Consider the following 25,567-nt stretch of genomic DNA (forward strand, 5'->3'; position numbering starts at 1 on the left):
GCGCTTTTGTGAAGGACACGGGACGACGAGGCCTTGTGCACAACTCTATTCTTGGCTCGCTTTAGGCTTTAGCGTCAGCTGAGAATGTCCATACTGTTCGCGGGCCTTGTTCCGAGCTATATATATAAACTTGGCAGGACACAAAGTGGACACGCAGGTCATGTGACGGAGACGAGGTCCTACAATCCTCACAGTGTCACTGGGATAAAGTTTATTTGGACATCTCACAGGTTCATCGAGGAACTACAGATCCTCGAGTTTGGAGTTACATGTTTATATAAAAGAGGGAAAAAAAGCAAACACTTGTGATGTGACCTGTGATGTTAATATTTTCCTTTTGTAAGACGACATTGTAAAATGTCCAGTTCATAGTTCATAATAATCCAAATCCGATTTGAAATCTATGAATAGTTTTAGCATTATGCAATTTTATTCAGTATGTGTTTTTGTAATCAAGGTAATAATTTAGTAATAAAGTAATAATAAAGTAAATTCTATACACATAGCCTGTATGAAATGATGTATATGAGAAATATAATTCTAACAGTAGTGTGCACATATACTGTATTTTGTGCTGTATACAAGGTCATCCTGTATAATCCTGGGAATTGTTTGGTTTTTAATTTAAAAATAGATTTTTTAAAAATTTAATAAATAAAAAGACTTACTTATACTTCCTTACTTAAAAAAAAAAGTATTTACTTATACATCAATGTACATGTATACGAACACATACGTAAAAAAAAAAAAAAAACCCAATCTGAACAAAGTGTTCAAAACCTTTCAGGCATACTTGCACACTAGATAGTACACAGGAATAGATCGCGGCTGCGCGTAACCATGGCGACAGCTCCTGCTCGCGTACTACACTGCGCAGTGCACTAGTATGCATATTCTGTGTGTTAATCATTTTTTCTCCTCCTATTGTCATTGGCGGAAGAGGGAGGGCCGAGCGCCGACGTCATCGCCCCAGGAACCAATGACAATAGGGCATACGATGCTCGCGCAATTTTTTCTCGCGAGACAGGCGCTCGCGAAGGAAAAAAAATCCTTAAGCCTGTATAAAAATCGGCCATTTCGACCGAGCAGGCGAGCGAGCGAGTCAGAAGCCGGGAGGGATTAGAAAGAAGGCAGACTAGGCCGGATAAGTTTAAGAGAAATATCTATAACAAAGAAACAACAAAAAAAAACCATCCAAGATGAATGAGACTGCACTTTCATTTGCCAAGGATTTCCTGGCCGGAGGAATCGCCGCTGCTATCTCCAAGACAGCTGTCGCTCCCATTGAGAGAGTCAAGCTTCTCCTTCAGGTATGCCCGGCATCTTGTCGGCCCGGTAACCGAATCCCCCACCAGCATCTCCGCCTCAGCTGCCTCTTCCGCGGCCGCCGGGTCCGGCTTCATACCTCACACCGAATATATTATTCGTATTTAATTATTTTTTAAAAAAAGAATAAAGGTTACGATTATTATTTTTCGGTTAGTTAGCTAGCTAACCTTTACGTCAGTGTCCTCCAAGCTTAGCATTGTTAGCATAGCTTAGCTTAACGTAGCTTAGCATATCCGCGTAGCTTCTCATTCAAGAGGGCATGACATTGTGGCGCTCGCGCTAGCTTAAAAAGACCACCTAGCATCACTTTGTCGCATTTTTTTAAATCTATAATGTTATAAGGTTTTAAACTATCGCGTGTTCGTATCGCTGGACCGCGTGTGTAGGGATTTCTTTTTGTAATTTTATAGTTTCTTTAGGGGAAAAAAAAAATCCGACCCATCATGCACGCGGCCATTAAACAGGAAGCGGCGGCGTTATGTAATTGTTCCCTTTTCAGTAACGCTGACTTGTGCGGCTCGTCTTATAGCTTCCGTTTTACATTTAAATCAGCCAGCAAACAAATAAACAACTGTAGATATGAAAGTAAACTAGTAGGTGGAATTTTAGACTGATTTCTAGTGACAAGGTCGTGGGAAGGGGAGTTTTTTTCTCTTCTTTGCCCCGAGCTCTTGTTCCCTATCCAGCTGCACTACATAGTGTTAGGGTAGTTTTCTAGCGTGTGTGTTGGAGCACAGTGTTTTTTAATAAGAATTTTAAAAAAAGTACAAGGTCATATTGGTGACCCTTAATGTGTTTTATTTATATGAGATATGAGTGGTGTTTTCCCTTTTCGGACACGCCTCGTTCAGCTGGTTAGCAGGTAAATCGGGTGTGTCAGGTATCGAGACACTAAGACCGGGTCGATGAGAGAAGGTCGTCTGGACAGGAAGTGAGACGTAAGGTTTCTCTGTCTGTCCGCAGGTCCAGCATGCCAGCAAGCAGATCACGGTCGACAAGCAGTACAAGGGCATTGTGGATTGCGTGGTGCGCATCCCTAAGGAGCAGGGCTTCCTGTCGTTCTGGAGGGGCAACCTGGCCAACGTGATCCGGTACTTCCCTACCCAGGCCCTCAACTTCGCCTTCAAGGACAAGTACAAGAAGATCTTCCTTGATGGCGTGGACAAGCGCAAGCAGTTCTGGCGCTACTTCGCCGGTAACCTGGCGTCCGGAGGTGCTGCCGGAGCCACCTCGCTCTGCTTCGTCTACCCTCTCGACTTCGCCCGAACCCGTCTGGCTGCCGACGTGGGCAAAGCTGGTGCCGGGAGAGAGTTCACCGGCCTGGGCAACTGCCTGGTCAAGGTCTTCAAGTCCGACGGCCTCAAGGGGCTCTACCAGGGCTTCAACGTGTCCGTGCAGGGAATCATCATCTACAGGGCGGCGTACTTCGGCATCTACGACACCGCCAAAGGTGAGTCGCCGAACCGCCCGGGGCTGGGTTTCTGTCCTGCTTTGCACCTCGTTAATGTGTTGGGAGCTTTAAAAAAATCCGTCTCACATAAGTTTGTTCATTTCTTTTGACACACAGGTATGATGCCCGACCCCAAGAACACCCACATCGTCGTGAGCTGGATGATCGCTCAGACTGTAACGGCCGTCGCCGGTCTCGCGTCCTACCCGTTCGACACGGTCAGACGTCGCATGATGATGCAGTCTGGCCGCAAAGGAGGTAAACAAAATACTTTAAAATTAACCATTAATTAAAATGAATTAGAATTGAATTATAATTGATATATCTAAAAATAAAAACTTAAACATTCCTAAATGGTTCTTTTTTTGGGGTTTTTTTTCTTACTTGAAAGTAAGATTAATATTTTATTTTATTGTTATTTTTTTAAATCCATGCTCACTGATTGTGACGAAGCTCCGCCCCTGGCCGGTAGAGTGTCTATAAAATGACTGACAGGAGGTGTATCCAAGCTCGGAAATAAAAATAAAAAATTGCCTATTGCACCTTTTTAAGAGGGATGTCCTGCTTAGTGCTTACACTTGGTTCTTTTTTTATTGTTATTTTTATAATTTTAGTTCCAAAGAACAGGACAAAAAAAATGCAGTCTTTATTGACCTCTATGAATTATATACGGTCTGTTTCATTGGTTTCCATGCTCAGCCAATCGTAACCGTGGTTCGTCTCCAGGCCTTCCTCTGATTGGTTCGCTGTCGGTCAAAACGACTATCGGCAAAAACATAACTTTTTCTGGAATAATGTTCAAAGCATTTACTTAATTTTATGTACATGATGAACTTTTTTTTTTTTTTCTTTTCGTCGTGTTCTCAGCCGACATCATGTACACCGGCACCATCGACTGCTGGAAGAAGATCGCACGCGATGAAGGCTCAAAGGCCTTTTTCAAGGGTGCATGGTCCAACGTGCTCCGTGGCATGGGAGGCGCCTTCGTGCTGGTCCTGTACGACGAGCTCAAGAAGGTCATCTAGACGTCCCCTTCTCGTCCGTCAACGTTTTTTTTAAATAATGTAAAGTTCACAGAGGGGGAAAAACAAGGAGGGAAAAGTAGAAAACGTTTAAAACATGTAACGTAACAAAACAAACCTGTTGTTCTGGCTGGACTCTTCTGCCTCATCATTGAGGCTCGAGTAGTACTGCTGCTGGTTCTGGTTCTGATTAATACAGAGATGGTGTTTATTTAAAACGGTGTGTGTGAGAGTGTGTGTGTGTGTGTGTGAGAGAGAGAGTGAGAATGTGAGAGAGAGGAGAACGAGCGCCATTCTTAGTCTGTTTATCATAATTTTTTCTCCCGGTCCCAACTGCCCATCTTCAATACTCATTCCTACACGTGAGAAAGTCCTGAGCGTGTTCTCCCTGTTCACTCCGCCAGTTTTTAATTCATGACTTGAATAAATTCAACCTACTGAAAAAAACAAACCCTGAACGCCTTTATTTATTTATTTGCATTCAGTTACATAAAGGTATAACACGCACACAATCATGTTACTCTGTTATAGGGAAAGAGTCATCGACTGGTCCGGTGTGATGAAACTGAATCCCTTTTTTACTACTCTGAGGTTAATTATTACCTGCAGTTTATTTGCCGAATTTTTTTTTTTTTTGGGGGGGGGTAAGCTGTATACTTTTATAGTGTAATGTAACGGTCGATCGGACCCATGAGGTGTCTTCCTGGCATCAGAGAGCCTGTAAATCTCCTTGGAATCCAGATCTACTATGAGCCCGGCCCACGTGATGTCAGCGTTTCAGCACGAGGTGAGTAATAGTGGAATCGTACAGATTCTTATTGAGTGGAACCATTCATGTAAATTACGCTCACGCTGTTCCCTGGACTCGCTCCAACGGTTTCTGGTTGCACAGAGGGGATTAACTCCCAGCTCACCACTGCTATATTTGTCCCTCATTATCTCCTGCTCAGGCCTGATGACGCTCAAGAGCGCTCACACTGTCTGGAATCCTCGCTTTAATTCCTGTGTGCACGTGTTTCCGGTGTTAATGTCTGGAGAAGATCCATAGCTCCAGACTTCAGTCAGCTTCCTCCTCCTCCTACTGCTACTACTATTATTAATACTACTCCTCCTCGTACTATTAATACTCTTCCTAATACTATTGCTACTAACACTACTCCTATTACTACTCCTAATACTCCTCCTACTACTAACACTACTCCTAATACTCCTCCTACTCCTAACACTACTCCTAATACTCCTCCTCCTACTAACACTACTCCTAATACTCCTCCTACTACTAACACTACTCCTAATACTCCTCCTCCTACTAACACTACTCCTAATACTCCTCCTCCTACTAACACTACTCCTAATACTCCTCCTACTACTAACACTACTCCTAATACTCTTCCTACTACTAACACTACTCCTAATACTCCTCCTCCTACTAACACTACTCCTAATACTCCTCCTCCTACTAACACTACTCCTAATACTCCTCCTCCTACTAACACTACTCCTAATACTCCTCCTCCTACTAACACTACTCCTAATACTCCTCCTCCTACTAACACTACTCCTAATACTCCTCCTCCTACTAACACTACTCCTAATACTCCTCCTACTACTAACACTACTCCTAATACTCCTCCTACTACTAACACTACTCCTAATACTCCTCCTACTACTAACACTACTCCTAATACTCCTCCTACTCCTAACACTACTCCTAATACTACTAATACTCCTTTACTACTTCTGCTAATACTCCTACTATTATTACTGCTACTCTTCCTCCTGCTGCTACTAGCATCAGCGCATAAATTAACATACTGTTCACAAGGTCCACATTTCTGTATTATAAATTCTTTATTTGAATATTTTGAGATACTGGATTTTTTTTTCTTCTTCTCGAGATTCAAACCAAAAAAAGCTTAAAATATATGAAAGTTCCACTTTTTAAAAATTAAATTACGGCAAAAAATTGAACTTTTCCATGAGATTAAGATTTTTTGAGATGCACCTGCTCTCCTAATCCCGTACTTTCTTCTTCTGTCATTGTTTGTGTGCAGGTGGGAGATGATTCCTACACCGCTTTAAACCCGTCCCTGATTCTGGTAAAATTCTGACTTGCTAAACACACTTCTCCGTCTGCGTTTCCTGCTCAGACTCGGTGACTCTGATCCCCGCACCTCCGCTTTCAGGTAAACTCTGAGTCATCCTCCTCTGACTCTAATCCTCTGTTTTGTTTGTGTGGAGTCGTTTCGGGCCACGCCCGACATTCTATGCAAATCAGCATTAGCACACAGCAGTTGAGCAATTCACATTTTGTATCTTAAAACAAAGGTAGAGAGAGAGCGATATTTAAACTCAGATTCTCTCCATTCTACACAAATTATACCTCCAATATACAGTTAAAGATCTTAATGACCGTCTCGAGTGATTCCGTGGGGGGGGGGCAGTGGTCCGACGTTTCTTCGGTTCCCCTCTCGCGAATTTAGTTCTGACCTGCTATTAGTTTGATGCACAAAAGTAGAAGAAAAGCTCGTCAACGCGGTTTCATCTCGTCCCGTCATTCTCGTTAAAGGCGTACAGTCTTTACGAATTAAAATACGGCGTGGAAAGAAGCAACAGAGACGGTCTATTCTTCTCGAGAGCGTACGTCGCTATTACGTAGCCGGACGTGTAACTCAAACAACCGCGCTTAACGCTGATTTCTGCGTCATTTAATTTGAATTCATAGCTTTGTTATAGCGCCCCCTTGTGGAGAGTCTTAAATCCGGTTCAAAAGTATTTGAAAAGCGAAATTATTTTAACACTATCAGGAAGTCATAGCGCAGTTAAGACATTGTTCCTATTAGTGTAGGATTTATGATCACCAAATACAGCTGGTTAATTGAATTATTATTATTATTATTTTTATTATTATTAAATCAAACTGTTTGTCCATCTTAGGACGAGCATCAAAGTTTCCGACCACAATCAGTTCAGGACGCAGGTTTTTGACGGGTTACGCATCTTAAAATGTCAGTTCCAAATGAAATGTGATATTGTGGTGTTTAATTATCGTCCTGTGACTGTATCTTATTGTCACACCCTATGTTTGACTGTATATTGGAGAGAAATTGTGTGTGTGTATAGAGTCACTAGACCTGTTTTATGCAGCGCAGGAACTGACTCTGTTAATATTTACACACGCCATGATGGTGAGAGATGCCAGAAATGCCACACTCCTCTCAGCTCAGGAGTGAGTGACACATGATCTCCACCACACACACTGTGTTCTACATTCACAACTGCAAATGACACACACACACGTGTGCGCTCAGTACCTTATTTTGGCGTCTATGTGCTAATTTATTCCTCTGGCTTTCTGACAAGGAGATAATTACAGACAAAAAAAAAAGAAACAGACGCCGTCACATTATCACGCTTTAGCGACTGAATCGAGTTCGGAATGATCTTCCTATTACTGCCTTAATATCACAATTACGGGGTAAAAATACTTCTTACAGATTTATCATAATTGTTTCTGTCTCGTTTTGTTCCACCAGGCACAGATAAGCAGTGAGAGAAACGACACAGCACTCCAAACGTGTTCCTTTAATCAAGTTGATGAATTCGAGTTAGAGTAGAGGGTTAAGATTAGGGTTAGCCGAGGCAAAAGGCCAATGTTATGCTGTACGTAACCCAGTGCACAAGTCACACCGTGAACATTTCCCCCTTCATTCATTAATCACCCTAAATATAAACAGACCCTGACACCTTGCTACATTTGCTTTATTTCTCAGCTCAGATGTGTGTTTGTTGATTTAGACAGGACTAAGGGGAAGTCGCTGAGGATGCACACACAGAGTATGGGACCAGCGTGGACATCAGGAGCGTGAGAAACAGAACAGGTGTGACTGCCATCTTGTGATCAGCTGCTGCGTTGCTGTTTCCACCTGGGGGAGGTTAAAGGTCACAAGACAGGAGATCAAAAAGAGTTGGGTTGGATTTTAAACCAGCTGTGTGTCTTTACACCCACACCTGTTCATTTAACATTAATGGAAGGAGTCTCCAGTGTCAGAGGTAAAGCAGTTAGATCTCAGCTCAGGGACGTGACAGGACGGAACTAAGTGCACCGTTGCGTTCGTCTTGACCTCCTTAACGTACAAGGCGAATCTGGTGAAATTCTGAGAACGTCGAATTTTTCGCCCAAAAAAACAGTAAGGGGTTAGCCTGTGTTTTTTCGGGCGAAAAAAATCAACGTTCTCAGAATTTCACCAGATTCGCCTTGTACGTTAAGGAGGGCAAGACGAACGCAACGGTGCACTTAGTTCCATCCCGTCACGTTCCTGAGCTGAGATCTGAGCCTCTGCTTTCCAATAAACTACACTCAATAAATGATGCAGGTCTGGGAGGCAGAATTGAAACATTTTACTCCTGGATCTGAATTAAAGTACACGTGTTATCATGATGACTGAATCTCACCTCTGGTCAGCGTTGCTGATGTGAGGTTTACCCAGAAAGTGGTTCTATTGGAGACTACAGTGGCCCTGGAGGACCAAAAGCACATGCATTAAGTCAGATATATACACAAGTATTCTTTAACATAAATCTTATAATTAGTACTATAATTAATATTACATTTATTTATATAAATAGTATTTAAGTCATTTAACTACAGGAATAAAACTGGGTTAAGTTCGTACTAAACGTATAAAGTGGTACAGCAGGTGCCATTACTTTTGCACTGTTACGCACATAAATGCGTATTTATTTTTAACGGTCATCTTGTATTGTTTATCGTCCCCGGCATCAGTTCAGTGTTTTATTTTAATATTAAATCTGCAACAAAAACAAAACCCCGCAAGTGTCTCACGTGATGAAGGCGGTCGTGAGGGACGCTGGAGGAATCCAGGTGTAGCTGGTATTGCTGTTCTTACGGTTCCTGTTGGAGTGTGTGATGGCACTTTGGTTTCCTGAGCACTACAACACACACATGTGTAATGAAATAAAGTTTTACACCATTCTATTATCGTTGCTATAGTAACAGCTCGTTCTCAGGAGACCTGCACAGCGAACACTCAACATAAACAGATAAATAAATAAAAAACGTGTTCATTGACATGGTGACGTTTATTTAACATTTATGGAAGGAGTCTCCAGTGTCAAAGGTAAATGTGTAACTTTGTTTTCCTACATCTTCAGGACAGAGGCGTTTACGCTTCTTAAGGTTGTTTGGTAACGTGACGAGCTGCATTTCTGTCGTCTTTGTAATAAGCCAGAGTCTGGAGCGACCGGTTATATCTGCTGTGATTAAAGAGCGCTCTCACGCTCAGAGCTCGGCTCAGGAGCGCGACGAGACGAAACCGAGCGCGCTCCTGCGTTCGTCTCGGGCTCCTTAACGTACGGTGCGAATTTGGTGTAAACCTGAGGTGGTCGAATTTTTCGGCCTAAAAAACGGTAAGGGGTTAGCCTGTGTTTTTTTTGGGCGAAAAAAATCAACCTTCTCAGAATTTCACCAAATTCGCACCGCGCGTTAAGGAGCCCGAGACGAACGCAGGAGCGCGCTCGGTTTCGTCTCGTCGCGCTCCTGAGCCGAGATCTGAGCCTCTGATTTTCACTGTACTACACACAAAAAGTTCTACAGGAGATGGGCGAGACCGAACAGCCTTTATAAAGGGTCTGTGAAAGGTGGAGAATAAACATCATTTTACACGCTAATGTTTTTCTGCTCTAAATGTGGTGTGTGTGTGAGTGTGTAAATACCGATAAGTATTGGGTATTGAGTGGTGGAGGTCCCCAGGTCCCCACAGCGTCAGTGCTGGAGCCGGATCGAGCCTTCAGGAGCAAGCCAGCATACTCCGGGCCCTCAATCGTCACTGACACACACACACACACACACACACACACACGGTATTAACACCACACAAACACTTACTCCAAAATATCCACATTGCACTCTTAATAGTCTCAATTTTAGCATCTCCTCAAAAGAAACAGTCCGAGTCAGTAACACAAAACAAAACAGCTATAATCTGTTCAGTTTTTCCTCGGGGGAAGTCTTGTAAAAAGAAAGAAAAAAAGTGCAGGACTTGCATGATCCTTAATCCCGAATTACGGCGAGCACCTAAACATCGTTCACGAGTTATGACATTACCCTGTGCTCTTCCCCCTCATTAAAAAAAAAAAATAAACAAACAAAATGAATAAAACTAGTACAGGATTACTATATCTTGCACAGCAGAGTCACATGAACTTTTTAGCCCTGAGGAAAAAAGAAAACACCTGAAAAAAAGTCAATAGAAGTTTTATTATTAATACATTTTTGTTCTGTATTTAAATTTATGAGGGATTTTATTAAGATCACCTAGAGAATGTGTGTGTGCTGGGTTTAACTGAGTGTAATGGCAGAGCATGGCCAGCAGGGGGAGCAGGTGATTTACTCAGAGCAAAAAAAATAATCATAATTTTCACTTCCCTGTAATGTCTAAAATAATAATCACTTAATTAATCATCGAGCACTAATGATTAATTTTCAGCTATTTAGGAACAAAGTCATTTTAATGAAACTATTTAATAAATGCACTTTTTTAAAAAAAAAAAAAAAACCCAAAACCCGATGTTTACGTTTACACTTACGGAGTGACGTTGGCTGTTAGAAAGATTTCATTACATTATAAACCGAACAAATAATTGGGTAATTTATTATTTGAAAAATCAGCCACAAAAAAAAAAAAAACACAGGTATTTGATGAAATGAAGCTGTATTTAAATCTAGATCCTTCCTTTAACATCACATTTAGTGTGCTGCATATGATCAACACAAATAAACAAAGAGATTCAAATTAAATCATACAAAGAGCGCTGAAACTTCATTTGAATACTCTTAAATAACTGAGAATTAGAAAGATAATTCATCATTTATCGTTAGCAGTGTACAAACTGTACGGAAAACATGCAAATGAGCTTTAAACGATGAGGAATGTACATCTTCTGTGTGTTATGGTGAGGAACTTATAAATAATGAATTAATAATATTCATATTCATATAAATAAATGAATAAAACAAAAATCAAACCCAAAAAAAAACCCCCAATAAAATAACCCCCAAATACTTTGTGTTAACACATTACCAATAATCCATTTCTGTACATTTATAAATAAATAAATATCTATTCATATTCTGCGAGACGGAAACAGTCGAACGCGCTCGTCTGAGTAACTCGAGAGATATTTAAAGCACAAGACATCCAAAAAATAAATAAATAAAAAACCCGAGCTCCTGCCGTCTCTGAGCTCACCGGAGGTGTTCCTAATCCGTTTCCTTACCCTCTCTAATGTTATCATGAATCACTTATGAAGCATTATAAGCTCTTCCTCGTCCTCATGGGTGCTAACGCCAACGCTAACTGCCTGTACAGGCGGCATCGTATTACACCTTTAACATCACACCTCCATTTTAAACATCTGCACCCTCTAAACTACGCCGTCCATTTCCAGATCCTCTTGCTCCACTGCTTTATCCCTCCATCGATCATGTCAGACCTCTGACCACCTCTTCCTCCTCCTCCCTGCAGACCTCATCACTTCTCCTTCATCTGTTCTTCTTCACCTCTCTCGTAAACAACCACCGTTTAGTCTAGTCTACCGGTTCCTCCATCCTTCCATCCATCGAATATCCACCATCGTGTTCACCAACTCCAGCAATACCTACTGCTCATTTTCCATCCCTCCATCCAGCCCTCTCATACTGTTCACTATCCCTCCAAACATCAATCATCTGACAGCTTATTCACTATTCATCCAGATCTACCTGCTCATCAACTCACCATCTCTCCATCTCTCCCTACCTACTCACAATCACTCCATCCTCACCATTTTCTCTATTGGCTGGTCTGATCGCTTCCTTCTTCTTCATCTAACCTCCTCTTGCCCTGGTCACGATACATCTCTCCCTCCCTCCATCCTTCATCCCTGGTCAGCTCATTAGCTATCCCTCCAGCCAACCTTCTCCTATCATCTCATAATCCATCCGTTCATCCAACCGTTCTCAACCGGCTCCTTCCGTTCTCAGGAGTGCCCTCAATCCTTCCCTCCATCCATCCATCCATCCTCTAGAAATAAAGGTTTCTTTCTAAAAAATGTTCCATTTGGAACAATTTATGAGGGAAACCTTTACGAGTTCCTCTTACTAACAATCAGAAAATGTAAACTATCCCGTTTCCCTAACTATCTGCTCTCACTACACTGAAGGTGGAAACTCATTAAATCCCATCGCAGCATTAGAGGTTACCTGTGATGGCCTGATTGGTGCTGAAGGTGGTGTTGCTGATGGCGATGGTGTAAGGAGACGGACCCGACTGCGCCGTGACGCCGTGTTGAGGGGTCATGTCCACGCACCTGCCGACCGGAGCTCCGGTCGGATATCCCGTTACAGAGGTCCAAACCTGGAGCCAAAAAGCGACAAAGAGCACGACCTGCATGTCGGCACCGACCTGAAAAGCACAGAGGAGAGGATGTGTGTCCAAGACCGGAGGGGGAGAGAGGCGGATTTGAGAAGGAACTTTGTGCTGAGTCACAGTGACATGAAAAAAACAACCAAAATCCTCCCCTCATTCCTTTCATCATGCTTGGGCTTCATGAAGTATTCATCCACTCTGGTTCAGGTGAGGCTTCAATTCCCAGAAATGCCCTCACCCCCGCCACCACACACACACACACACACACACACTATCGTATACTGATTACGGACATACAAGGAACTTCTGCAGGCTGGTAAAGATCAAGGAAATGATCTCCACCAACAACAAACATGCTGTCTCGCTTGAGTTTCAGACAACAATGCTGCTTCAGTCGCTCAGATTTACTTCCTCCTGAACACTTCATCAATGATCTGTTGTTTTAGCTTTCAAAAACATCGGAATGCTGTCCAAATGTGGAATCCGGCCGGTCCGAAGCCGTTCATTAACTTCCTGTAAACAGCAGCTACAAGTCACAGGTTTATTCTAACGCACTATACCGTGTACACGGACCGGGCTCAGATCCGAGCTCGGGAGCGTGACGGGATCAAACCAAGGGCACGCCTGCGTTCATCTTGGCCTCCTTAACGTACGCTGTGAATTGGGTGGAAATCTGAGAATGTCAAATTTTTTTGCTAAAAAAAAACAACAAACAAACAAAAAAAAACCAGTTATAAAACTTTGTGTGTTTTCTGGGGCGAAAAAAAAAATCAACATCCTCAGATTTTCTCCAAATTCACAGCGTACGTTAAGGAGGTCAAGATGTTCGATCCCGTCACGCTCCCGAGCTCGGATCTGAGCCTCTGATTTCCCCAAATATGACCCTATAATGACGGATTTCAGTGAGACGCACTCGTGTAGTGCACGAGCTCGGACGGAAGAACGCCAGGAACGTTTAGAATATTAATAAACGGTCTGATAGATCAGATATGAGAGAGTAAATGTATCACAAGGACATATTACGCAAGCTGTTGAACACAGAACGTATTTAATGTCATTTAAATCATGCACACGGTCCTGTACAGGCCCTCGGGACGTTCTGATCGGTCACGTGTTGAACTGTTTATTGTGGATTTTGAGTCTCGAGTGTTATATAAACCCGTAACCTCAGAAGAGTAGATCTATAACGTACTGTTTAAATCAGATCAGACCATGATCAGATCGAGATGTTGAACAGGGTTTCGGGAAACGCGTCTGATCTGCGTCAGGACACGGAAGGTCTTGCGTTTTGTTCTACACGGAGCCGTGAAATCAAACTTCTTTTGCGTGAACAAACTGTTTCCTTTTGGTTTTGCTTTTTTTTGTACAAACTCAAAGCACTTCCTGTATCCCGAGCAGAAGGAGGCAGACGCTCTTAGAGACGTGTCGAGTTCGATTAGGGGTTTATCTGGATGACAGAATTGACATGTATTTAACAAGAAGGAATAAGAATAAGCAGTTTAATGACACGTGAGACATCAGAGGCCGAGACACGCCCGAGAGGACGAGGCAAAAAACAAGTACACTGTGTTTCCAACGAGTTTCTCTTTCCTGTGACGCATTTCGTTAAATCTGTCCACTTTAGCTTCTAGTTCTCTCCTTTATAAAGTCCAACGATGATCGCCGTCTCTTCGTTCAAGACGATTCGAGTCCAAAGGTCATACGAGGTCATGCGATCGTCCGGAGTAAAGTCAGTCCTCTTTTCTTCTATTTCTTCTTGTTCTTCTGACGTCGTCGTCGTCGCTCTCGCCTGGCTCCGCCCCCTCGCTTCCCCGCTTTGCCGCCCTTCTCCTCCAGGATGATCTGCGGCCGCTCCTTCAGCGCGCCGGCGCTTTTCTGCTCCGGCAGGAAGTCCTCTTTCCTCAGCGGCTCGATGATGGAGCCCAGTTTGGTCACCACTTTGGGCGCGGTGAGTTTCTTCACCGTGTTCTGCGTGTTCCACGTCTGACCCACGGGAGAACGGATACACGTCTCGAACTGAGAGCTGTCCTGGAACGGGAACGGCAACTGGCTCACCTGGGGGGGGGGGGGGGGGGGGGGGGGGGGACAGACAGACAGAGAGAGAGAGACCGAGAGAGGGGGAGAGACAGCGAGAGAGAGAAAGAGAGAGTGACCGAGAGACAGGGAGAGAGAGACAGAGAGAGGGAGAGAGAGAGAGAGAGAGAGAGAGAGAGACAGACAGAGAGGGACCAAGAGACAGAGAGAGAGACAGAATGAGAGGGAGAGACAGACAGAGAGAGGGAGAGAGACAGACAGAGAGAGAGAGACCGAGGGAGAGACAAACAGAGAGAGAGAGACCGAGAGAGAGGGAGAGAGACAGACAGAGAGAAAGAGAGAGAGGGAGACACCAAGAGACAGAGAGAGAGAGAGAGAGAGAGAGAGACACTTTAAGTATACGGTGATATTCTGGTTTGATAAAAAGACATTTTGAGCGATCGCAGCGTTTATTAAAAAGAAAAGCAGGGCATTATGTAGTTCATCTGATTTTATTTCTCCGTCCGCAGCGCTTCTCCTTTTCCTTTAAAGCGTCTGTACATCACATCCTTTCTGAGCTGTAGGTTACCTGATGTAACGCGATGGACGAGTTCCTCTTCTCGGAAAGGATCACTGCAGGAAGCTTCTGGTCTTTTCTCGGAGCAGCAGGAGGAAGCTTCAGCCGAAACCTGTAACGAAACAGACGCTAAGTGACCCCGGCCTCCAGAACTATCCGTAACCCGGTCCAGTTCCTGTCTCTGACGGAGACGACTGATGGACACGATCATAAACAGTACAACATTCACAAACTCACATTTTCTTCTATAATGAAACCCCGTATATAATTGATCAAATGTGCCGCATCGGAGCTGGGGTGCCAATACTTTAATCTCCGCAAGATTTACATCTGATTTGAAGGTGCATCAATATCATCAACGGTCAGACTTGAAAAAAAGTACTAGCTTTTTTTATTTTTATTTTTTTACTGAACATCTTTCCAACCCCCCCGCCACCAACGTATCCATGGTAACCATCTACTCATAGTTAAGATGAATATCCAAACAGTAAATATAAATAAAATAACCGATATGATGCAATTCCCGTACGACTCACTTTAAGCGTTTGTATCGGGGGGGTTTGAGCCCGACTCCGCCCCAGTCCCCCCACCCGGGCAGGGTCAGGTCCACCACTTTGGGTTTCCCCGCCTCTTCCTGTTTCTTTTTGTCTTTCAGGAAGTCGGAGATGACGTCGTCTCCCGCGAAGGCCTCCTTAATGATGGACATCTGCGTCGACGGGCCCTAAAGCGGAGACAGATGACGGGTCTCACTTTCTTTTAAATCGCCATGGTTTCGTTTCATTCCAGAAAAGCAGCGAAGAGAAACAAAACAGACATAAACAGACGAATACACACAAACACACACACACACACGGGGAAAAACCCACAAAGCCAGCTAATAATATCCGGGTTTGGCTTGATCTAGCAGAACAGGTTAACCCAAGCTCAGTGCGTTCCATCAACAAGTTCAGGAGCAAATTATTTCCGCTAATCCGAGCCGGAACTGGCCGATCAGGTCTGGCGCGCGTGTACACGATATATATAAAAAGATAGTGTCCTGACAGAGCGGCTTTTTTACACGAAAATACACGACAGAATAACTGCGTAAGAAGACACCATTACAAACAAAACACACAGAATATAAATAGATTCTACAGGAAAAACAACATGCTGTAATTTAAGGACAGTTCATATATTTAGTGTAACTTGTCCGTATCATTTCTGGAGCGGTGTAGACTGTAGACCGCCCGTGCTTTTACTGCGTCGGAAGAGAAAGTTACCCGACTTTATCAGAAGTCGACCGATTGATCGTCACCGATAACTGATCGCTGGAACTATGGGTTCTCTGTGAAAACCCACACCGATAGCGTTTCCCGTCGCGGAGCAGCCGAGAAGAGTCTGCTGTCGTTATACAGTACGAGAGCGGCCTCTAGAGGCGAAATAAAAACTAGCGCTGACTAATTTTGTCGTGCTATTTGAAGTGGTTTTTTTTTTGGATTCATTTTAGAGGTCTCTGTTTTGAATAGTGACATCTCGGAAAAGGGGGCGGAGTAAAACTACAAAAAAAGTAAACAGTACAATTTAATTTATCTATTTTTGTTTTAAATACAGCACACTTTTCGATATAATCCTTCTTTTACAAATCATTTATCTCACGTTGCTCAGAGAGTTTTCCTGCTAAACAACGTTTTGACTATTTCCGGCATCCGAAATTACTCTTTTTATTTGTAAATAGGTTTTTATTTTAAACTGCACCTTTTTCTACCTGCCTCTATTTTTAATTTTACGATCGTTTTGGGCGTAAAAGCAGATCTCTCAAATTAACAGTATGCGTTAAAAATTACTTTTTTAAAAATCAAATTTGACATTTATTTCACCCTTGAATGCTGTTTTTAATGCATTTCGAAAACGTAATTTTGTTAGGGGTCCCTGCTGAACCTCTTCACGTGACATCGATAAGGCCCGACTCTGCTCTGATTGGCTGTTAGAAAACACAGTGTAACCAATCAGTAAGCGTCCTCTTAATGTTTCGTGTGATTGAATTATTTTATGTTTAGTATTTACTATTAAGATGAATAAATTAACGACTGTTATACACGAGTTATTATCATAAATAAGAGGACGGTAGCAGGCCGTGTACAGAGCTACGCGAGTGATCTGATAACTGCTGAAATCAGATTATAACGTAGACTCAGAAATGTGAGAGCTTCACTGATAAACCGAGAGAAAGCTTGAGAAAGAAAGAGAGAGAGAGAAAACTCGAGGTGAAGCTCGCTCGACCGTTTTTACGGCGGTCGTCGTGTTTACCCGGTTTTTGCGAAAAGCAGGAAACGAAGTAGAAAATCTAAACGTAAAAGAATACGGGTTTACATCCCTCGACTCACCTCCTCTTCCTCTCCCTCCACCAGCGTCGGCGCCAGCGGCACTGTAATCACGTTGGCGTCTTTAGTGAGCACTTCGCTCGGGTCGATTTCTTTCTTCTTCTTCTTCTTCTCGCTCCGTGGCTCAGACGAGGTGTCCACGCCGGCGGCATGTGAAGCAGACGCCGCCGTCTCCTCCGCAGTCCCATCATGCACCAGAGCCTCCAGGTCCTCCATGGTGCAAGCACGGACCGGCCCCTCATCCAGAAGCCCCTCCTCATCATGCGCAAGCTCCGCCTCTCGCATCCGACTGGCTCTGCCCTGCGGCGGCGGCTCCGTGGGCGTGCGAGTGCTCTTCATCAGCCTGTTAAACAGAGTGTTGAATTCAGACACGACCTCTTCTTCCTCCTCTTCCTCGTCCTCCTCCACCATTTCCTCTTCCTGTACGTCTCTCGCCGTTTCCTCTGCGTCCTCCTGTGCTCCTGCGCGCGCTGAGGATCGATCAGAGACGTCAAAAATTCAGCAACGGAATTTCACACAAACCCTGCTGACCACGTGATCGTGATCACTGGGGGATACCGAGTAGTCCAGGAAAAGTGGGCGGAGCTAAAACGCAGTAAACATAGCCTACAGTACATTTTCGTTACGGGGAAATGGGCGGGGCTTCCAGGGCATCGGTTAATGTAGAGTTTAAAACACTTACGCAGCTGTCAATCACTCCAGATATTGATCTTAGGCATGTGTTTGAGTGATAACCACGCTCCTCTTTATTACATCGGATACTTGACCAAAAGTTATTTATCCATCACCATAGCAACCGGAGCTAATCCGTGTAACTGGAGACGAGATTCCAGCAGTTAAGTGACTCAGTGCTGCTGGATAATACATGAGAAGCGCTTTATTAGCGCGTGTATACATTACAACACCTCTGATACTGACACCAACACTAGCCTTGTGTGTGTGTGTGTGTGTGTGTGTGTGTGTGTGTGTGGTCACTGTACACAGCTCATTAACACACTAAACCCTGCAGATAATCAGACATGATTGAGTCGGATCCTGTAAGTAATAAACGCGGTGTGTGTGTGTGTGTGTTTACTACTTACATGAAACATGAAATTTAGGCCACGCCCCCTTCAAGACAAATGGAGATAATGGACAAATGTCACAGCGAGCGTGTGAGTACGTACCGTCTGGCTCCTCCTGTGTGACAGGGACCAGATCGTCTTCCCGGTCTTGCCTCAGCTTCCGTTTCGTCTGAAAGTGCCTCAGCAGCTGCTCTTCCTCGTTCTCCTCTTCTTCCTCTTCCTCTTCCTGTTCCTCCTCCCGTCTCTGGCTGCTTGCTGGCTCCTCTGTAGTCGTCGTGACAGGATCCGCCGTGACCTCGTGACCCTCGCTGCTCAGTTTGCCTCTCATCCAGGGGTTCACGGAGCCGGAGGCGGACTCGGGCTCGTTCACGAAATCAGGGAGAGCGCTCGCCTCTTTGTCGTCTTCTCCCTCGTCATCATCGTCTGATGACACCACGAGTTTCTGAGTCAGATCCTTGTTCAGCTCCAGCTGCTGCTGCATGGCCTTACGGGCCTGAAAAACGACGCACGGGAGGAGAGAGAGAGGATCAATCAGCGTGGTGATAAAGAAATACGGTTGTGTATCGTCTAGAGACGAGTGTCGTGTACAATTATGTTACGATGATTAAATCCCCTTCCTGCTGCTGTGGGTAAAACTAACCAGCGAACTTGGCTGAAGAATGGATAAATAAAAGAATAAAACAAACAAACAAATAAATAAATAAAACGTTATGTTAAACAGATAAAACAATATCCTTAAAATTAAAACATACTAAAAGACAAACAAAAAAATGGCTTAAAAGTGTTAAACAATATTAAAACCACTAAAAATGTGAAACCTAAATCGATTAAAATCAAAATCAGCAGAGCGAACGTTAAAGGTGCGGTGTGTAAAGTTTTACGGCGTGTCCACACCTGGAATACTTGCACAGTTTCACAGAGAAAAACTTTTTTTTTTTTTTTTTGAAATTGTAAGTTTGTTTTACATTCATTTCTGGCCTGAAAATTAGCCCCGCCCCCAGTCGGAACAGAACAGCTCATCCCCGCCCCTTTTCCTTAAAAAACAACCATATAAACAGAAAGGGGAATATGGTGAACGCTTGGTGAACGTTTTCACTGTAAGCGCAACTCACCTAACACTGCACGCGCGCGGCCCCCGCTAAACACGACGCGCGCGCGGCCCCCGCTAAACACGACGCGCGCGCGGCCCCCGCTAAACAAAATTCGTTATAACAAATTAGTCAGTGAGATTTCCCACGTGGCCGTTCTCACCGATTCGTCGTATTTAGCCATGATGGCTTTGGTCTTGGCCCACTTGCCGCTGTTCTGGTGTTTGAGGGACATCCTCTCCTCCATCCGGGACAGCTCCATCTTCTTCAACTCCTCCAGCGCCGCAGCCGGATCCGTCTTCATCATCTCATCAAACTGCTTCAAGAACTCCTTACGCTTAGCCTTCTTCTGTACCTTATGATACCTGACAGAGAGAGAGAGAGAGAGAGAGAGAGAGAGAAATAAAACTCCAAACCACAAACAGAATAAATCGTTAAAAAAATTAAAGAGGGAAAAAAACCTGAAACAGATTATAGAAGTTGTTTAATCGTCAGTGGTGTGTGTGTGCGTATGCACTATGATGCGCTGTGTAATAAAGTATAAAACAAAACGCTGCTATTAAATTAACTACAACTAATGTTTTCCCGCTTACGTCTTGCTTTTGATCTTTTTCTCTCTCCGAGCTTTGGCCTCGTAGTAAGACTGCAGCGCTCGCGCCTTCTGGAGCTCAGCACGCCGGATCTTCGCCTGCAAACCAAAACCAGGAACGTTTTAACAAACCACCGACACCGAACACACGCCACGAAACAAATCTAGCAAATATCAAGCGTCTGACATCCAACATCGCCATCAGACAGGCTACATCAGACACTGCGTTGTAATGTATACGTGACAAAATAAAGGCAATCTTGACACCCGACATTCAACCTGCACCCAGCGCCTGACAACCCAAGATTCCTCTCTGAACCCAGCACCGCAGGAGCATTTCCCTCCTGGAGAACTTAAATCCGCCCCATTTTGACAATCTTTGTTCCTTGTGTCGCATTTATAAGCTGAACACCGTTATCTATGAACACGGTCAAAGGCAAGTATAACCGTTACACATAATTTAGTGGCACACTCGGGAGGGGCGTGGCCTAGACTCCGAAGGCCGGGTTTATGTAAGACGTGACCGACACTCACCTCCTCTAGACTCATGGCCCTGATGGACGCCTCCTCCACAGGGGTCAACACGGGGTCAGTGACCGGCTGATGATTACTGTGCAGGAGACTGAAGATCTGCTGCTCCAGAGGAGTCTGAGCCTGACAGAGAGAAGGGTTTTTTTATAAAATATATATATATAATAAAATTTACAAAGTCAGAAATAGATAATTTTATAAATACGTTGTCTATTACACACATTATATATCTGTACATGTTTAATATTTTACAAGGTAGGCTGATCAAAAAGTATTATGATAATGATTATAAAAATGATAAAATATGCAACCAATTTGTTTCTTAGCAAACACTGTTAAAGATATGATGAAACACACACACAGCATGCGCGCACGCACACACACACACACACAGGGAGAGAACACACACCTTCCATCCGGCCACCACCTGCTCCACACGTTTGGGTCCGGCTGGTTCCTGTTTAAGAGGGAAGATGATCTGCTCGGCCTTCTGGTTCTGTCTGATGACGGTCTCCCAGCGGGACACCTCCTTACTGCTGCGCTCGTATGCCACGCCCCTCTGGATCTGTACACACACACACAGCGATTTTTTTTTTTAAATAAAACACACTAAAACAAGCTTCAGAGCAAAAACTTTCACAACAGGCTTTCTGGGCCGACCAATGAGAATGCAGAGGGGGTGGGGTTTGTTTCTACAAGCCAATTAAATTCATTCAATTTTATTATTATTAGCGGCTTGTGTGATTTCCTGAACCGCTGCCGCCATTGTTTAAATCTAACGTTTTAAAGTGTAAGCACTCTATATAGTTTCACTAAAGATTAAAGTATTGGCACCCTTGTGACTGTACTGCGTGTGTGAAGGTGTTAAAAACGCACACCTTCTCGGTCTGCTGGCGGCTCAGCGGGAGCTCCAGCGTCTCTTTCGAGTTCTGCAGTTTCCTCAGCTGCTTCTTGGTCTTGCTCGGCGCTCCAGGCGTTTCCTCCGCGCAACCCAGCAGGTCCGAGAGCTTGACCTTCTCTCCCGCTCCCTCTGCGTTCACCGAGAACTCCGAGACCTGCTGGCTGGCCTCCGATCTCTCCGCCTGCATCCTCCTGAAGAAGGGGTGATGTGTTACCATGACAACCAACATCTGACCATCGCCAAAATTAATTAATTAGCACACATGGGTAATAAATAAATAAATAAATAATTCATGCTGACCTTCTCTTCCCTCCCAGAGAGCTGATGGCCTCCAGGAGTTTAGTGTGTTTCCTGTCATCATCGCTGTCCTCCTGCGTGCGCGCACACACACACACACACACACACACACACACACACACAGAGATAATATTTCAAAAAGAAGCATCTTTATACTCATCATAAATGCTTTATATTAAAATATATATATCATCTGATGTCATTACAAAAAGCGTCAAAAAACTTTACTGCATGTTTTAATCACATCATGAAGCCCTGGTTAGGAATTTCATCACCATGACAACAACTCCAGAACCTTGAAAGTTATTTACATGACGAGCGTTAAACTAAGACGTTGTTGAAGGGGGGGGGGAAGAATGGTCATCTTATGCGTAAAGACAAAATGCTAAAACTGGCTGTAGGACCGTGTGTGTGTGTGTGTGTGTGTGTGTGTGTCTTACCTCGTCCTCACTGGCACTGATCATGTTCTCCTCATCAGGAGAAAGCTCCTCTTCATCATCATCCACCAGCACTGCAGCCATTTTAACACGTTTCCTGTGGAAAGAAAGTAATGCAATGAATTCAGCTGGGGGGAAAATAAACAAGGAGTCTGTTATTAACTCAACAACGACAACTGATAAATTCAGACTTAATCTACTGATACACATCCCCCCCACACGTCACTGACACGAACTATATTATTATTATTCCAATCAATTCTCACACATCTATGCGTTTAGTTCATTTTGATAGATTCTGTACGGTTTAGTGTGTGTGTGTGTGTGTGTGTGTGTGTGAGAGAGAGAGAGAGCTTAGACATGCATCTTGCTTTATCCTGAACTGGTAGCTATAAACTTCTATTACCTCTTCGCTACATTAATGTCGTAGTGACAACTAAAACATTTCCTGCCTACACTGAGTGCTAACAAACACTCATAACGCTTGTTCTATGTAAAGACACTGCAGGTCCTTTAAGTTCAGACATCTTATACACTTTAATTTAAACATAAGAAATAAGAAATAAGAAACAGAAGAGAAAAACACCTTGTTCTGGAGTCCATGCTGAATCTGCCCCACGTGCGCAGCAGCGAAGTCGCACGATAAAGTTCTCAAGCAGTTGTTGTTGTTTGTTTTGTTTAATAAAACGACACAAGATCGACGTAATCATGAAATGAACAACAGTAAGCACACTTCTTATATATTTACTTTTAAATAAACGATTTGACCAAAGCTGTTAAAGCAATTTTCACTGTGCTAGCTTCCGCCATTGCCAGTGACGCGTCGTCGCAGGATGATGACGTATGAGGAAGTGGACTCCGACGTTCCCAATACGTTCGAATATCCATATAATCTTTTCCAGTCTATTCTATTAAAAAATGAATGAATAAATAAACAAATTATATATATATATATATATATATATATATATATATATATATATATATATATAATGTACGTTTTTAATACACAATACAAAAAAGAAATTTTTACAAAACGTAAACATATTGTATCTTTTGTAATACATATGCAGAGACTGTTGTTCATTTATTTTGGTTCTGATCATTTGTATTACAAACAAACAAACAAACAAAAAACTTCTGTTTTTATCACTGAAAACAGAAATTATTTTTGTTTGGTCTCCTAAAAATAATAATAGAGCTATGTATAAACGTGCATATAATGATACGTCTTTTAATAATATAGCAATAATGGTGAAATTTCATATCCAGAAACGTAAATTGTTAGGTAAGATGCCTTTTTTTTCACAAAAGCACAAAAATTTTACCCAAATCTAGGGGGGCACGGTGGCTGCCGTTCTGCCGTGTGTGCATGAAGCTTGCATGTTCTTCCCATGCTCTGGGGGTTTCCTTCAGGTACTCCGGTTTCCTCCTCCAGTCCAAAGACACGCGCTGTAGGCTGATTGGCATTTCCAAATTGTCTGTAGTGTGTGAATGGGTGTGTGATTGTGCCCTGATGTGTCCAGGGTGTCCCCTGCATTGTACCCTGAGTTCCCTGGGATACGCTCCAGGCTCGCAGAAGGACTGTTTGTAGCTGCTATAACGTAAATGAGAACAGGAACAAATTTTTTTGCTTTGGTGTAAGAGGAATAAAACACTTCGGGATGTCCTGTTATAGGAAAAATAATCACATTTGAGGTGGCAACAGTAATTCTACCTCATCAGAGTGTCTTATTTAAAGGGCAGAGATTTGTATATGTGAATTGTTTTGTAAAATAGCATAAATGACTTCTTTAAGCCACGCCCCTTCTTCCTAAATCTGACGCTACGCTCGTCACTGAGGAAGAATCCGATGCCCAACTTTTCTGTCCATATTTATTTATAGAAATCAGTGTGTCATCCAGAGACAGAATTCACAAGAAGTCTGTTTGAGACAGAAATACGATCAGTGCCCGATGCTAAACCCGAGGCTATAGGCTACGGCTACTGGTTAGCCACGTTAGCTTCAGAGTGTAAAAAAAAACTGAAAGAGGCAGAACTTTACACACGACACGTTTTAATCTACATTTGGGGTTAAGTGGTAAACTGCGCACGTTTAATTAGTTTAATTTAAACGTGACTTTCTTGAGAACTGGCGAAACGCCACGAGTCAACGAGCGACCGGCAGAAGGTACCGAGCGCACACGCACGGGCCGAGAGCGCACGGGTTCTTCTTACCTTGTCTCCCCGTTCCTCTCGTCCTCCCGCTGCCATCTGTTCAGGAGAGCGAGGCGCAGATGGAAATGACGGATCAGAGACGTGTGTGTGTATGTAAATGGAATTCAGTGGGCTTAACGTTCTTCTCCGCCGTGTGTGTTTTGGGTCTGAATTAAGTATTAATGAGTGTTAAATAAAGAATAATAATTCAAAAAATAAAAAACACCCGAGTGTAACCTTCTGTCAGGACGAGGAGCTGAGCCATTACGTCCGAGTAGCTAAAATCGTTCGCTTGAAAGTCTGCGGGAATATATTCATAATATTCATCGTTTAGCGTTACACACCGAAACACCGTCTCCTCGGCCGTGTCGTAGGCGTACAATTACCGACTATAGCCCATCTGTTGCTGTGTACAAAGTATTGGCCCCCATTTTACCCCTGTCCATCATACATAGTTGCACGACTGAGCAGGTATTACGTGGGTGATGTCTTCTTCTCAGTTCAGCAAAACTCTTTACACCACAGCCCTGGATTCTGATTGGTCAGAAGGTGTTGACATCAGTTCTAACGCGTTATCGTTCCGCTGGTTCGCTCGGACGGGACGTTCAACATTTAACGTTTACGGAAGGACCGTCGAGCGTCAGCGCGTTGTGGTTTCGCGGTGAAACGACAAGCTACGCAACGTGAGAAGAGGGACTAAGTCGTTCCGAGGACGTAGGACAACATTAGATGTAACTATAAACGGATAAAACGTACGAGGTGTCATACGTCATACGAGGTTTGCTGTGGTGTAAGTGGAATAAAACGTCTTAGGACGTGAGGACGTGCTGCTTTAGGTTAACTCCGCTTCGTCGCGGATAATTTGACTACGATTATTCATTACAGTTTATAGATAAAAACATCCTCAGTGACTGAGCGGTCGCTACGGAGACGGAAGAATTTGTGAGCCAAAGTTAGATTTCTTTAAAAAAATAAAATTTAATATTCAGAAACATTTCATGATTATTATTTTTTTTAAAGGATCTTTGCTTTACGTAATTTCTTTACATGTGCCAATACTTTTGTGTATGTAGGTAATGCTGTACTGTCTGAGTATAAATGATGATGACATTATTATTTTATTTACAGCGTCAGTGTGTCACCTGAAATCTACTTCCTTTACTTTTCCAGGATCTTTATAGAGACGTATAAATGAGAGCGAGAGCGCTTTTTTTCCTACACTGAGATTAACTACTGAAGGCTCGGAGCGCTTCGCCACGGACGCCACTTTTCAGAACAAATCGC

General features: G+C 43.4%; 3 protein-coding genes across 3 annotated transcripts; 1 reads left to right on the forward strand and 2 right to left on the reverse strand.

Annotated features, from left to right (window-relative positions):
* The first annotated feature begins 1,065 nt into the window (after positions 1-1,065).
* si:dkey-251i10.1 (uncharacterized protein LOC100038774 homolog) lies at positions 1,066-4,252 on the forward strand. Its single transcript, XM_053618116.1, has 4 exons — positions 1,066-1,310; positions 2,293-2,779; positions 2,897-3,037; positions 3,647-4,252. Exons 1-4 carry the CDS (start codon positions 1,200-1,202, stop codon positions 3,802-3,804), a joined length of 897 nt encoding a protein of 298 aa, XP_053474091.1. The 5' UTR covers positions 1,066-1,199; the 3' UTR covers positions 3,805-4,252.
* A 1,781-nt stretch (positions 4,253-6,033) lies between these two features.
* On the reverse strand, positions 6,034-12,825 carry si:dkey-251i10.2 (uncharacterized protein LOC562682 homolog). Its single transcript, XM_053618117.1, has 5 exons — positions 12,065-12,825; positions 9,538-9,650; positions 8,648-8,754; positions 8,257-8,321; positions 6,034-7,727 (listed from the first exon to the last, which is right to left on the reverse strand). Exons 1-5 carry the CDS (start codon positions 12,252-12,254, stop codon positions 7,606-7,608), a joined length of 597 nt encoding a protein of 198 aa, XP_053474092.1. The 5' UTR covers positions 12,255-12,825; the 3' UTR covers positions 6,034-7,605.
* An 889-nt stretch (positions 12,826-13,714) lies between these two features.
* Positions 13,715-23,651, reverse strand: si:dkey-251i10.3 (uncharacterized protein LOC553498 homolog). Its single transcript, XM_053618112.1, has 14 exons — positions 23,416-23,651; positions 22,674-22,995; positions 22,091-22,184; positions 21,654-21,724; positions 21,331-21,544; positions 20,862-21,017; positions 20,456-20,575; positions 19,926-20,020; positions 19,496-19,697; positions 18,347-18,737; positions 17,184-17,650; positions 15,357-15,541; positions 14,833-14,932; positions 13,715-14,285 (listed from the first exon to the last, which is right to left on the reverse strand). The coding sequence occupies exons 2-14, from the start codon at positions 22,688-22,690 to the stop codon at positions 13,977-13,979; spliced, it is 2,421 nt and encodes an 806-aa protein (XP_053474087.1). The 5' UTR covers positions 22,691-22,995; positions 23,416-23,651; the 3' UTR covers positions 13,715-13,976.
* Between the last annotated feature and the right edge of the window lie 1,916 nt (positions 23,652-25,567).

This window comes from Ictalurus furcatus, chromosome 28 (genome assembly GCF_023375685.1).
Source record: "Ictalurus furcatus strain D&B chromosome 28, Billie_1.0, whole genome shotgun sequence".
Lineage (NCBI taxonomy): Eukaryota > Metazoa > Chordata > Actinopteri > Siluriformes > Ictaluridae > Ictalurus > Ictalurus furcatus.